Source organism: Phlebotomus argentipes, unplaced genomic scaffold (genome assembly GCF_947086385.1).
Source record: "Phlebotomus argentipes unplaced genomic scaffold, Phlebotomus argentipes genome assembly contig_17, whole genome shotgun sequence".
Lineage (NCBI taxonomy): Eukaryota > Metazoa > Arthropoda > Insecta > Diptera > Psychodidae > Phlebotomus > Phlebotomus argentipes.
The window spans coordinates 836372-852131 of record NW_026776166.1 but is presented as its reverse complement, the minus strand read 5'-3'; the positions used below and the strand labels follow the sequence as shown (position 1 = coordinate 852131).

Sequence of the window (15760 nt, the reverse complement as noted above, 5' to 3'; positions counted from 1 at the left end):
GCGATGAAAGTTCAAATCGACCGTTTGGGATGATTTTCCAGACTCCGAGCAAATTCTTTCCAGTTCAACTAAATTCAATTTATTCCATAATTTATACATATTATGTTCGTAAGAATTCAAATAATAAAAATAATTCATCTTCTTGATTAATTATCCGTTAAATTCCGTAACTTCGGAAGTTCCTGGAAGACATTCAGGACTCGCTGCTGACCAATTCGAACCACTGCCTCATGGCGTCACTCAGCACAAGCGGCAGCTGGGCCAGATCCCTCACAATCACATAGTACGGGAATGGGAAGGTGTCCAGGTAGTATTTCATCGTCATGCTCTTCTTGTCAGCCGAGAAGCTCGGCACGCGGATGTCCATGATGGAGTGTTTGTTGTCCGGATTGTCGATGATGATGTAGACGGTGAAGATGCGCTGGAGTCTGGCCAGTTTGACGGCATCCTTGACTCTCTGTTCGCCCTCGCTGAAGATATTCCTACCATCGCTGAGAATCAGGAGGAGATTCTCAAAGATGCCATTTCCAGACCCACCAGAAGCATCCTCCTGACCGGCTGTCCTCACAAAATTCAGCAACTCCGCGATTCTGCTCTGATTCTGGTCGAAATTGAGGTACTTCACCAGTTTCGGGCCGTCAAACTGATCAGTGTGATTCAGGAGGATTTGTGGACTCTCTCCGAAGGAGACAATGCTGCAAGGAAGCGAGAAATCATGAATTCTTGTCCTCCGCTGCCTAAGAGATAGAATCTCACCTCAATCTACCGCTCTCGAGGAGCGTCAGCGCCTGTGAAACCAGTGAAATCGCCTCCAAAGTCAGTTCCTTCGAGTTGTTGTGGTGCATCGACTTGGAATCATCAATTGCAATAGTGATTTTGTAATCTCTCTGCGCGGGTTTCGTCCTTCTCAACCAGATCTTGTCCTTCCTGAACTGCGACGCCAAATACGGGATGATCTGGAAGACAAATTAACATGAGAAATGATCTTTTGCAAGCTCATTAAGCTTTCTTACCTTCTTCATGTTGATCCTTCTGCCAGTTCTGTAGTCTCCCTTCATCCTGGTGCACTTTGTCGGCTCCAGGATCAGCCTCAGTTGTTCACAAAGATCCCTGGCACTCTGCATCATCTTCACAGACACTTCCTGCCACTTCTCGAAGTCTTCCTGTCCCGGCCGGGCAGATTTCACCGATGAAACTTCCCGCTGAAACATCCTGACCATCTGCAGGGATTCCTTGACGTCTGGCTCATCCGGCATGGCTGTGTCCTGCACAATCTCCATCTGACAATGGGCTGCAGTGTCATCCGGCCGGTTGGCAGACATTGTAAGCACTTCTTCACCCTCAATTTCTCCCCTTTCGACTTGCTCACACTTTTCCTCCTGCTTCTTCTCGTTCTTCTTCGAAGGTTTCGACGACTGCCCATCCATTTGCTCAGCATCCACCATCTCCACATCCTGATCCTCAGTCTCCTCTTCGTCCTCATTCAACTGATTGTCCACACTTGCCTCCTCCTCCTCCTCTCCTTCCGCTTCATCTTCATGCCTCACACTCTTCGCCTGCTCCTCCGTGGCATTGTCCAGTGTTGTTTTGTCAGACTTCCTGGCCTCCTTCACGTGCTGATACTCCTCGGCTTCACCCTCCTCATCCTTGTCCTCCTCCTGCTTGCCACTCTCCTTCATCTTCTCTATAGTCTTCAGTTGCTTCCTGGAATCTGCAGAGTCACCCAAAGTTCTCTCTTCATTAGTGTTTCCCTGCTTTCGCTTCTCCTTCTTTTCAGCCGTAGATTCTTTCTCATTTGTCCTTGCTTCCGATCCTTCAGCGACTCCTTTATGGCCAGACTTTGACTCCTCATTTTGCGCCTGACCAACGCCCTCCTTGTCCTCGCCTGTGTCCTGATCTGCCATGTCTTCCTTGGCCGTCTCATTATTCTTCTGCTCCTCAACAGCCACTTGATCAGCTGATCCCTTATTCTCACTGTCTGGCATCGCCTGGACATTGTCCTCCTTGGACGCAGCATCCTTGGACTCATGATTCTCCGGCCTTTTATGATTCTGTGCATCTTCACTGTCCTTCTCTTCATTTTCTTCAGGATTCTCTTCCTGAATCTGATCAGGAACTGCAGGAGCTTCATTCTCCTCTGGTTTCTGGGCATCTTGATCTTCTGCTTTGTCCTCTGGAAAAGCGCTATTCGCCTCTCCATCATCATCACTTGAATCCGGGTCACTATTCTCAAGATTCTCCTTCTGATCCTCATTCTGAACGTCCTCTTCAATCTCTTCCTCGACCATTTGCTCCTTCATTGTGTCAATGTCAAAGGGATTCTCCTCTCCGCCCTGATTTTCCTTTCCTTCCTCCTCGTCCATGTTGCAATCGTCCCCCAAATCCATCGGCTCCGCCTCTGGAGGCTCCTCCAGCTCGTTGTGATAGGGATTCACCTGATCCTCGTCCACTTCGGGCTCTTGCATCTTGTCAATGTCTTTCTGGCGCTGTTTCTTCTCCTGCTTTCCCTCTGGATCGGCTGCATCCAATCCCTCTTGATCGCCCTCAGCCTCATTCTCCGCTCCCAGATCATCGTGAGCGTCTTGCGTCTGATCAGATCCCTTCCCTTTGTCATCATTCATCTCCTCGCTGTCTTGCTCGTCCTCTTCGCCCTCTTCATCGCCCCAAATCTGATCATCCAACTTCTCAGCGCCCTCTTCAGTCTCTCCCATCTGCTTATCCGCCTCCTCCTCCTGATCCTCATCCTCACTCTCATTCTCCTCGCCATTCTGCTCCACGTCCTGCAGATTCGAATCGAAATCCTCACTCATTTCTATGCCCTTCTCTTCTTTGCAGTCACTCTTCTCCTCCCCTGACTTCTCCTCTTCGCCAGGCTTCTTTGCGCCTTCCAGCTGATCTTCAGACTCAATCTTCTCAGACACATCCTTCTCTCCAGCACCGTCATCGAAGCCAAATCCTTCACCCTTCTTTCCGCCCTCTTCTTTCTGCTTCTCCTCCTCTTCGATGTCCTGCATTAGATCCTGCGGAATGCAGAATCCCTTGGAGACAAGCTCCACAAACACGCCCAGCATCAGCGAAAGCATCTTCAGTGACACTCGATGGACGCTAATCTGCTGTGTCAGCAGGAACTCCACGAGGAGGGCGAATTGCTGAAGAATTGGCACTTTCTCTGTGATCTTCTCCACGACAATCATCTTCTCGTCCAGCGGAAGCACAGCACACTTTATGGCATCGTTCACACTGTCCAATTTCTTCGCCAGAACTTCCAGATTCATGTCTGCAAAATCGGCTTCCAGCTTCAAGCAGACTTCGCCCTTCAGTTGATTCTCAATCTCATCATCTTCATTGTCGGGCTTCTCTGAAGTTCCTTTCTTGAACAGCTTCTGCAATGCGATCCTCACGGCGAAGATTATGTTCTCAATCTCCCTGGAAACATCCTCAGCTGAAGATTCCGCAGGTATTTCAGCTTCTTCACACTGAATATCATCCATTTGTGCCAGAAGATCTGCCAAAGGTTTCTGGAGGAGCAAATTGGGAAGCTTATCTCTCATCCCAGAGATCTTCTCCACAATTGCCGAGAGATCTTTCATGCAAGACTGAACGAAATCCAGTGAACAGAACAATGCGTGTCTTCTCTTGTTCACTTTGTCAATCAATCTGCGTGAATCTAAGATCACAGCTTCACTCTCTTTCATGAGATCTCCAATGATTTGTGAGTTCTGAGTCAATTCCCACGAGGAGTTCTTCCTAGCCATGAGACTCTTCTCGAAGTCTTTTGGTGCATTCTTTAGCAGAATCTTGAATTGCTCAAGAATATCTCCAATCTTGCAAGCTCTCTCTGTGACTTTGTGTAGTTTCTCATCCAGAGAAAGAAAGTTCAGTGCTTTTTCACGATCTTCAGGCTTTAAATCCTTCACAACCACACTCAAATTCACCAAATTCTCAATACCTTTCTGGATCGTCTGCAAATTCCTTACGGATGAACTCACAAGTCGCCTTTGATTCTGCATCAGCATGAACAGATCCACTGAGAAGCCTTTAATGCGGTCTGTATTCTGCAATCCAAGCTCAGAACTCGGACTCAGAAGCACTGTGATGAGTCTCTTGAGCCGATAAGAGCACTTGGCGAATCTCTTGTCCACATCCTGGCCGAAGGAGAGGAGATTCTCGTTGAATCTGCGCCTCAATGTGTGATCTTCAAGGGTAAATGGTGGAATCTTGAGATCAATTACTTCGGGATTCAGCGTAAACTCCATCAATCCTGCTCGATAACTCAATCCCAGGCTTGAGAGTGTCTTGAAGAAGTCCGCCAGGGATTTTCTCTTCTGATTCAAGATCTGCTTCGCCTGGGATTTCTGCTTGGATCTCTCAACACTTCGATCCACTTCAAGCTTCCTCAGATAATCACCCGTCTCCACGTAATCTTCCACGAGATGCTCAAGAGAGAGAATATTGCTGGGATATTGCGAGTGAAGTATTGTCTTCTTCACCAAATCCCGCGAAACTAGGAAGATCTTCGATGAATCCTTGCACTTCTCTCTCAGCTTCTCCGCCACGAGGAAGTTATTCACGTCAATTGTGTACCTCTTGTGGATGTCTTCGGTCTTTTCGATGGCTTTCGCAGGATCCCTGGCCTCTTCATTCGTCAAAATCGGCGTGATTTTCTCCCTGAGGATCATCTCAAATTGCTTTGAGCACTTGTGCACTTTCTTGTGCATCTCCTTAATGTTATTCTTCATGCTCAAGTATGAGAGATCAGGAGTGTACGAGGCGATCTTCACGCGCTCTTTCAACTCCTTCTCAATCGGTCGACGCTTCGTCTTGATGACATCCTCAACAATGGGCAGAAATTGACTAAAATACAGATGAATGTTGAATATCATTGCAATTAGAGAGTCTTGTCTCTCTCCATAGTCAAAAGAGTGTTTCAAAAAGTGCTGAAAAGCCTTCAGAAGATCAAGTCGCAGTGAAAATTCTCCGTAATTCGATGATTCCATGAACTGATTCAGTGTCTTCATTATGTCAACAGCTTCAATCTCCTCAAATCCCGCATTTGGCGTGATTTTGCCCTCATGCACAAACTCCCGCAAGAGATTGTAAATGAAGAAGATATACTTGAATCCAGAGCTTCGCACATTTTCGAAGGAATGCGAGAGACTCTCGCGCCAGAACTGCAACTCCAGCTTCGTCCATCTCTGGATGAATTCCGTCACGCGCACCTTGAGATCCAGCATGTTGTTATTCCTGTGCGCCACACTGTTCCACTCATCAATCCTCTTGCTGAGCAGCTGAAAGCCCGTGCTGAAGCGCACGACACTCGATGTCACGGGGAATCCTTTGAGACGCTCTACCAGGATTATGACATCATTGAGAGCAGCGTGATCTGGCCACTGTTTCAACTCATTCCTGGCACGATCCTCAATTACATTCAGCACGTCAAGGCATGGCAAAATCTCCTCCACGTTCGCATCATGATAGAAGTTGTAATCCTTCGATTTCTCCTCAATTCCCGGACTGTAGGATCTCCTAGAGATCTCAGCCAGCAATCCCATGCCCAGATAAGAGACATCATCCATTCGACTGCCCACGAAACTGCCGCACTGCTTCATTAGATTGTGAAACATCTTCACTTGCATCTTATATCGCTCGATGTAGTTCAGCTTGAGATCCGTCTGGAATTCTGCACTTCCGACCAGAGACATGATCTTGAGGAAATTCTCTCCGAGGACTTTGATATCATCACTCGTGAGAGCGTCTTTGGAGGCAACTTGTGGCGTCTTTCTAGCATGAATCTTCTCCAGAGTGTCATTCTGCAGCAAATCCCCAAAATCCTCCGCCACAGACGTGGGGAAATTCCTCTCAACCTCCTGCAGAAGAATCTCATCCTCATCCTCAGTCGCACACTTGGTCTTCGTCACATACAAGCTCTCCTCCTCGAGTTTCTTCCGCTTTTGCCTCTCTTGCTGCTCTTGCCAAATGGCCTCAAAGTCACTTAGAATATCCTCATAAGTCTCATACACATTAACACTCCTTTTGATCACAATTTCATTAGTCACTTCGATGCTCTGAATCTTCGCCATCTCCAGCAACAACTCTTCACCTTTAGGATGTTCTTTGAGGAAGGATTTCACGATTTTAGAGTCAATTGTTGTCTTCACAGCGGGAAAAACTATCAAACTCTCCAGAAAGTCCACCAGAACACTCTTATCACTCTTCATCAGCATCAGATGATCAACTACACCCGATAATCCGTACTTCATCACAGTCACAGCGTAATCCATCGGCTCTACGAAGTCTCTGTAGTGCGTGGAGAATGTCGGAAGCACGTGAAATTGGAAATTCTCCGAGTTCTTCATCCACGATTCCACTTTCTTCGCCACTTCCACACTCGGACACTCCTTAACACTCTGAATCAGCTCACGAAGATCCTTCGGCTGGCAGCAGGCGTGCACAAAGTGCTTGATAGTGTTGCTCAATTCACTGTACACACACTGTTCAGGACGCAAAGCCAATCTCTGTGTCAGTTTCTCCTCTTCGCTCTTCAGATCGTCCAACTTTTGCAGCAACATCTGCACAATTCCATCTCCCAACAGCGAATACTTGCACACAACGCCCATCGATCGATAGGCAGTGGTGAGATCTTGCAGATGATGCTTGTCCTCATCCAGATAAAGTCTCTTCAGACGATGCTTCTCAACGGGATCCAGAAGAGGCAAGTGACAAAGCAAATTCAACTCAATCGCACCAATTATTGAGTACAAAATACTCGCTGAGAAATTCATCTTTCGACGTTGATCGTGCGTTGGAAGATCACAAATCTTCTCCTCAGCGTCACGGCAGTTGTTTAGCTCCAGCTTGAGATAATCAACCAGTTTCTGCAAGACACAGAAAGAGACATTATAAGAACACTCACAGAATTTTTTCATTTGTAAAACTCACATAGAATTCGTCATGTTCCAGCTTCTGGCATTGTTCTCTCATGTAATCAATCTCCTGCAGAAGTCTCGCACTCTTCTCAGTGGCCAAACGATAGTCAATCATCCTGAAAGAGATTCCAAACATGTAAATATCTTAAAATCATCACGGATTCAATGAACTCACTCTAAATTGAAGTCATTCCACGACATATTCTCCATGTTACTCCACACAATTTGGGAAATCTTCTCCAGATTCTCTTTGAAACCCTGCAAAATGTTAAATCCAGCTTCTCTCAAGCTTCCATCCGGATTCAAGAGAACTGCTGAGAGAGATTGAGTCAAAATTGGTCCATTTCTGCGAAGTTTCTCCTTGTCTTTGCCATCAAATCTCTCAGTCTTTCCAATATTCTGATAATCAGTGTTGATCAGATCCATAATCTTCCTCTTCCTCATCTTATCAAGGGATCTCTGACGAGTTGACATGGTTTGATAGACATCGAGCTTGTCTGCAGAGAGTTCTGTCACTTCATTCACCTCTTTATTACTCAGGATGATCTTCAGTTCACTTGGCGATGAATATTTGCCGATGAGGAAATCTCTGTTGATCTCATATTTCTCCTGAGCGATGACTTTTGCAGCAAAGTACTCAAGAATACCGAGCAATTCCACATTTTCCATTCGCAGTTGATCACTTCGATCGCTGTGGATAATTTCCATGAGTTTCTCCTTCAATTTAGCAATTTTCTCCTCTTTTTCTTCGCTCGCATCTTCAACAATCCTGAAGAATTCCTCTTGAACAGCCAAAAACTCTGGACTTGTTGTGATCTTCAACCGCTTAACAGCTTCATCGTGAGTGATCTTCTTCAGATTCTGCGTCATTGAGAGTTGATCGTCCCAGATTCTTTCAATCTCCGCCAAACAGATTTGCTCTTGATCGAAGAGAGGCAAAAACTTGGTGATTTTCTTCACGAAGAACTTCCTGATCATGTTCAAAGGTTGCTTTTCAGCCAATAAACACGCAGAAATGTCATCAAAAGCCCTGAAGTTCTGCTCATCCTTCAAGCGATTGACAAAATTCTTCATCAACCATTTGATGTGCAAGACAATCTTGTTGATAATCACATCATCAAGACGATTGTTAGAGCACAATTTCTCCTGACAAACTGTTAAAAATCTGTTTCTCCAAAGCATCGCCAAAACAATGGACGAAACGAAGCTCTGGGAGTCAATTTCCTGCGTCTTGCTGATCATCAACTCAAAGAATTGCTCCAAATGCACCAAGAAAGGATGTAAATGCCGCAGAAGCTCCTTATCAACAGAATCCACAATGGTTTTATCATTGATGGCCTTTGAGTATGAAATTACATCGATTTCGCTGAAGATCAGGGAGCTTTTCACTTCAATTTCATGCACAAAAATATGCCACATGATCAAGAGAAGTAAGCGATCTTGATCAGATGATAACTTGTGTTGTCTGTAGTCTCGAATCCTCGGGAAGATTCTGTCGTTCCAAGGAATGCTCGTGTTGAAGCTTTCTCTTCTCGTGTCCAGAAAATCAATTATCATCTGAGGAACTTTCTCGTTGATCTTCAAAGCTTTGATCTCCGGCAAATTCTCTTGGATATAAATTTTCCTCTTATGAATGTCATCGAATGAACTCATGTTGTACACACAGAAGAGAAGATATCGCCAGAAATTCTTCTCATTCTTCACTTCAATCGACCCCAATTCACCAGACAATTGCTGAAGAATCTGCACGCCTCTGTCTAGATTCTTGGTCAGACACAAAACAGGTTCACACTGTTGCCTTATTCTGGTCATTAGAGTCAGTTTGTCAGTTCTGAGAATTACATTCTCCAGCGCAAAGCGATTCTCTTCCAACGTGATCAGTTTCAGCTCCGCCACAATCTCTTCTTCAAGTCGATTCCTGTAGAACTTCAGTCCGAATCCCAGAATATCGACATTCGTCGATCTCACATACACTTCAACAGCACAAGACTTGAGCACACTCTTGCTGGGCAGACAGAGAGTTTGATTCTCCACCACGAGCAGGGCAAATTTGAACAGGAAATTCACTCCAAACTGACTAAACTCCGAAATACCCTTCAGTCTCTCATGAATCCTGATCATAGCGTCGATCATGGACAAATTCTGCACGCCAACATCATAGATAATGTGCCTCAAGTCCTCTTTCGTGTATCCATCGCGTTCCATGAAGATCTCCAGGCATCTGTTCCTCATTGCTCGTGAGATTTCGCCATTTCTGGGATCCAGTGTGAGAAAAGCACGGAAATCCTTGTGCTTCTCGATCTCTTCGATGCGATTGTCACTCGAAATTCCCTTCTCAGACAGCAGAAGTGTTCCATTTGGCTCAAAGACAGAATTCAGACGATCCAGAATCGCTGATGAGCACGTATTTACATGCTCAAGACAAATGAATCTTCCACTCTTCAGACACTTCACAATCTTCGAGTCCACCCACTCAAAATGCCCACCAGTGTTCAAACTACTGGATGATTCTGCGATCCTCTTGAGATTCCTCAAAACACTCTCAATTGCATCCTGAAGATCCGATCGATCTCTCAGAATCTCCTTCAGCGTTGCAAAGGTTTTGCTGAGTTGCGCAAGACGATCTCTGAAGAGCTGCACTTCATCGAAAACTGTCATTTCCAGCGAAGATCCTGAAATTATCCACTAAATTAGCTCAAAATCATGCACAAACAAGACAGAAACTCACCGTAAATGTTCTTCATCAGATGATTGTAATCTTCCCACTGACCAATGAGACGCAAAATCGGACGAAGATCCTTCGCATCGTCACACAAGATTACATTCTTCACAGTTGACAGTATTTCCAACTCAATCTTCTTTGCGATCTCCTCAAGATGACGATTCAAGTCGATTTGCTGGAAACTTCCGGTCACGGAATCGTCAATTGTGTCCACTTCCAGGGTTTTACTGAGCAGAGAACATACCAAATCAACACTCTTGGTCTTGCCACAGTCCGCAGGACCGCAGAGAAGCACCGGTCGAGCTAGTTTCACACTCTCCACCATCGTTTTCAGCGTTCCCAACTGAGATTTGAGGATCAGCGGAGATTTCTCGATGTTTTCTCTTCCGTCTGATCGATTAATCTTGATGTCGTTCAGATAAATGTGATCATCTGTCCAGTAGAAACTAACATTCTTCGACATCACCTCAAGATCATCAGCATTAACCATGAACACCTCAGAGAAGGCTTTCCGGAGGAACATTTTGTCAGCTTCACTTCTCATCCTCTCGCCATAAACGATCTTCATCTTCTCATAAACTATCATCACATCGATGTCCTCCTGGCCAAATCCCGTCTCTGGATTGCTGATGAAGTCACACCATCTCATGATATCTCTCAAGTTGATCTCAAAAGGCCCTCCGCGAAGACCAAACTCCAGATTCTCCACTCCCTTGTCCAGGATCTCAGAAAAGCGCACCATTTTCAGCGGCAGATCACCAAGATTGCTGTACTGCGCCTGAATGACATGCAGCAAATCCTCCTGACGCAGCTTTCGCAGATAAACCTTGGTGAATCTGTTGAGAAATGACTGCGGAAGACCTTTCCGCCCTCCGCCCTGCTTTAGAGGATTCTGCGAGGCGAAGATGCGCGTCTTGGCGCCCAGCTTAAACGTCTTGTTGAGTTCTGGAATGAATACTTCGCCACGATGATCCAGAATGGCATTCAATCCCTCCAGTACACTCTGAGGCGCAAGATTCAGCTCATCCAGCAAAATCCACGTGTCTGGAGCCTTCAGAGCTGCCAGCAAAGGTCCATCTCGCCACACAAACGCTCCTCTTGCCGGTGCGTCATTCACGCCCTGATCTTTCACGCCGAACAACTCCAATGAGTGATCATCAGCTGGCAAATCCGTCCCAAAGAGATCCGCCAAGTCTGTGTGCTCACAGAGATTGATTCTCACAATCTTGTGTCCAGTTGCCGCGGCCAAATTCACCACTAGTGACGTTTTTCCCACTCCTGGCGCTCCTTCCAGGAGGATTGCTTTGTTCAGCGTCAATCCCGAGAGCAATTGGAAGAGATTTCGCATGGTTGTTGGCGCCGAGAAGCTGAAATCAATCGGACTTTGTGGGGAAGATTGCAAGATTGGCACGTAAAAAGGATGAATCCCAAATTGATCCTCACGCCTCTCAACTTGATGTCCACGATTCCTGACCAAATCCGTCTCAGTCAATTTCAGCTTCTTCACCAGGAAGTTGATGATCTTCTTCCGGATAACTTCAGTTTCTCCCTCTTCACGGTGCGGCAGCATCTCGAGGAAGTCCAGGAAGAGTGTCTCCAGGCCGTAATAGAGGATTTCCGGGAGAGTCAATCGATTAACATTGACTAGCAGATATTCTGTCCAGGAGACAATGTCTCGGACTGAGAAGTTCATCCTGTCCACTGTCGCTTTCATGTAAAACAGCACTTCCACGATACTCTTGGCCAGATCTTCAGCCTCCGGAAGATTCCCAGCTGCCAAGTGATGAAGGGCGATCTTCTCAAGATGCTCAGGAGAACTTGGACTTGTGCACCAGATTTCTGTGAATCGATTCCTCAGTGCTGGCGATAATTCCTTCTTCCCAAAGTCGCCACCCGGATTCATGGTGGCCAGAAATTGAAAACTCTCGTGAGCTTGGATGATGAAGTCATCATTCGCCTCAGACACTATCAATCCCTGATCAATGCCGCCCTTTTCAGCCAGCAGAACTGTTCTCTCCGGTTCCAGGATTGAGTTTAACCTCTCCAGAATCGAATCATCAGCCAGAGAAATCTCATCTGCCAGGAAATGCGAACCCTCTTGCATGGCCAGCACGAGAGGACCATCAGCCCACTCGAAGAGCTGCTTTGCCTTGGCAGGATCTTCGCTCTTCTGCCCTCTGAATGGTCGCAAACCACCCAGAAAATCTGCCGCTTCGCTGTGCATGTGACAATTGAGAATCCTGAGACTCTTGGCCAGAGTTTCCGCTACAAGCTGACATACTGTCGTCTTTCCACATCCCGTGGGTCCAACGAGAAGCACAGGCTCGTTGAAACTCAGCGCCTTGGCCACTTGAACATACATTCGCAGAATATCGCTGGACCAGTGAATCTTCCCAGATGCTGGACACTTCATCAGAGTCTCCAGCACGTCTTTAGTCACCGGAGACGTTCCCTCGTGGTGATTAAACAGATTATCCAGGCTCGCAACCTTCCTGAAATTGGTCATCAAACTCGCCTGGATGGCTTCCAAATCCGCCTCATTTCTCACTCTCGCCGACAACACCAAATACCCTTCGTCCACGAGATGCTGATTCCAGTCATATCGCACATCCTGCAACAGTTTCTTGTCCGCCAGCGTGTAGCGATTGCCCCAGCGGAAGAGATCTCTCAGCGTGAAATTGCTCCTGGTCACATTCTTCCTGTTCGTGTGCAGTTCCGCCATTGTCTTGACCATCTTCTCAGCATGAGACTTCGGAATCTGACAGCGCTTCTCGAGAATCACCGCCAATTCGTCCCTGGGAATCTCCCCAAAGTGCAGCTCAATGAAGCGATTCTTAAAAGCTCGCGACAGTGTCTTCCTCCCGCCATAAAGTCCCGGAGGATTTTGCGTGGCGAAGAGCATAAAATTGGAATGAGACTTGATCAGTGTCTGAGTTTCTGGGATAAACAGCTCTCTATTGTCGTCCAGAACGCGATTCAGTGCCTCTAGAATGTCACTAGAGGCGAGATTGAGTTCGTCCAAGATGATCCAGTAGCCGTGGCGCATTGCCTGGACAAGGACACCCTCCTGGAAGACCAATCGGCCTGTGACATCAGCTGTGTAGGTGCCAATGTACTCCTGAAGATCCGTGTGCTCGTGATTGTTGATCCTCAGACAGTGATTGCCAGTCCTCTTGGCCAAGTACTCAATCAAACTGGTCTTTCCGGCACTCGTTGGGCCTTGAAGCAGCACTGGAAGCCTCCCAAGAGAGACAATCCTCGCCAGATCCTTCAAATTCTGCCTCACACTCTCAGTCAAGATGTACGAACTGATCTCTTGCGGCTCCTTCTCACCATACTCAATCCAGTATCCCTCGAAGAACTCACACTGCTCCGAAGTCTTCGGTATCTGATAAGACAGCACCGCCTTCACGCTCTCTGGAGATCCCAGGAGGCTCTTCTGGATGAGTTGCAGCACGGTTTTGTGCGAAGCAGTGTCCAATTGGGAGAGGAAGCTCATGCAGAAGCTCTCGTACAGATTTCTCTGCACAGATCCACAGAGATTCTTGGCACAGCAGGTCAGGGCGCGACAAAGAGTTCTCAGAGAATACACCGGACGATTTCCCAGTCCATCATTCAGCTCCAGTCTCGCCATCTTCCGCAGTTTCCTGTAAAACTCCACCACATTCATCACTTTCCCCGTCTGAATGCCTGTATTCTTCAAGTAGTCTCCAACCAGGCATCTCAGATCGTTCACATCCTTCAGTTCATCCACAAAGAACTCAGTGAATCTATTCCGGATGCCCACAGGAAGATCCTTCTTCCCGATGTCCGTGTTCGGATTCATGCAGGCGAAGAGTCGGAAATCCGGATGTCGTTCCACAGGCACATAATCACCCTTCTCCAGCAGCACTATCGATCCATCTGGCTCAAGGATCGTGGCCAGACACTCCAGTGTCTCCGTGGAGGCGAGATTGATCTCATCCAGAAGGATCCACTCGCCGTTCTTCAGACAATTTACCAGAGCGCCCGAAATGAAGGCGAAAGACATGTTTACAGAGCTCTTAATCTGACTGGACAAATTCACCAGCTTATCCTCAAGTGTCTCCCAATTCTCCCTCATCTTCGGTGGCATCTTCACGCCAGCCTTCGACTCGTAGTTCTTCATTGTGTGCTCCACAATTTTCAGCATCGTCTTGAAGAGTGTCTTGTAACGCCTCTCGGAGAATGTCTTGATCATATTGGCGAGGAACTTCTCGTTCTTGTCAGCGTCAAAAGTCGTCCTGACCAGATATTGGAAGTCCGTGAAGATCGGCGTGATGACAAAGTGGAGATCAACGGGCTTGAATCCTCCGATGAGATCGGAAATGTCCGATTGGTTGTTCATGTTCACCACAACGAGATTGTGGGCAGTCTGATGTGCCAGATACTGGACAGCGCTTGTCTTTCCCACACCAGTCTCACCCACCAGGAGGATTGGCTCGTTCTGAGCCACCGCCACAGATATCCTCTCCAGCAGACACGAAGCCAACCTCGTGAAGGAGAACGTTGGAATCTTCCTCTCCAGAATCTTCGTGATTGACTTCACTTGTTGGCTGTCTGTCTTGAATCTCTTCGAACTCTCCTCATCTTCGGACACCTTCTTTCTCTTCCCGCCATCTTCACACCGCAAGCGACTCATTTCCACCCTCCCAACGCGAATTGCTGCGGAATCCACCTCAATTTCTGGCTTGTACTCTTCCGCCAGTGATTGACATCGTGACTCAATGATGCCCAACTTCGCTCCAATCCTCTTCACCAACTCAGTCTTGTCGCCACCATCAGGCAAGTGCGAACAGAGAAGATCCACGGAGTTCTGGAACACAAGATAAGCGCATTCCGTGCTTGTCACATTGAAATTCGACACAGATCTCATGCACAGCTTCAGAAGATCTCTCGTCGACACCTGACGTCCTGAATTCGTCACTCCACTGACCACTTTCCTCTCCTCCTCTTCATCCGTGTGACAACCACTCGAGAATGTGAGGAAAACATCCACAATCCTGCTCGCAATTGTCGTCAGCTTAGGGAATTTCTCTCTTACAATCGTGCAGAGTTCTTCTCTGGACAGTGACAAGATGTTCACGGTGAAGAGATGCTTTTCCAGCAGTGAGAACAGAGCATTCACTCCGCTGCCCATCTTTTGAGATCTCAGCGTGATGAAGAGTTGAAAGCCTGGCGCTATTCTCAAGTTTTCCCGAAAGCCAGGAACACTCAGAGAGCCATTTTCCAGGAGATTTGTCAGCACAGTGCAAACATCTGACGTTGCAAGCTCCAAATCCTCCAGCAAAAGCCAATATCCGTTGATGATTGCCTGCGTAAGGACGCCAGGCTGCCAGATAAACTCCCCTGGAACGTCTGTGCAGCGATGCTGACCCAGAAGCGCCTTACTGTCCGTCTGGTGACCGAGTTGAATCCTCAGAAAACCATTCTTCGCTTCACTGCCACTTGGTTTGGGCGGAATTCTACCAGTTCTCCTGGCCAATTCATCAACCAGAGTTGTTTTTCCCGATCCAACTGGCCCATGAAGGCAAATTGCCTTTCCCGATCCGATTCCCAGGCACAGATTGCGAATATTGCTCTTGGTCGATTCCACGAGGATGAGTTTGTCTGACTCCTCGTGAAACTTCCTGTTTTCACCATCAAAAACAGCCAAATAAACTCCCTCGACGTTGATCACGCTTTCGCAAGTGAAATCCCACGTGATTTTCTCTCCTGAATTGCTTTCCTGCTCTGATATTATCTCACATACCTGATTATCTGCTGTCAAGTCTCGAGACAATTTCACATCCTCAGGAAGGTTTCTGTTGAGGAACTCCAACTGACTGATCGACATGTTGGTCAGAATGGTGAGAATTTCATTGCAAATCCTGGAAAGAGAGGCAAATTACTCATCTGAATAATACTAGGATGTTTTAACTTACATTTTCTGGAGATAACAGCCTTTGTTCAGGAAGTTCTCCAAGAATTTCGACCATTTCCAGGCATTTCTAAAGAAAATTGTGTCCGCTTTCAGAAATCTCAGACAAGCTTTGACAATTTCCAGATCGGGAACGTCATCAATTCCTCCTCGGCGCTTTTTCTTCGGCACCTC

At 47.0% G+C, this 15760-nt stretch overlaps 1 protein-coding gene across 1 annotated transcript; it reads right to left on the bottom strand.

Moving 5' to 3' along the window:
- Window positions 1–63: 63 nt before the first annotated feature.
- On the bottom strand, window positions 64–15502 carry LOC132256781 (midasin). The gene is made up of 6 exons (XM_059753329.1): window positions 9655–15502; window positions 7102–9598; window positions 6940–7042; window positions 1014–6875; window positions 757–956; window positions 64–695 (listed from the first exon to the last, which is right to left on the bottom strand). The coding sequence occupies exons 1-6, from the start codon at window positions 15500–15502 to the stop codon at window positions 194–196; spliced, it is 15012 nt and encodes a 5003-aa protein (XP_059609312.1). The 3' UTR covers window positions 64–193.
- Between the last annotated feature and the right edge of the window lie 258 nt (window positions 15503–15760).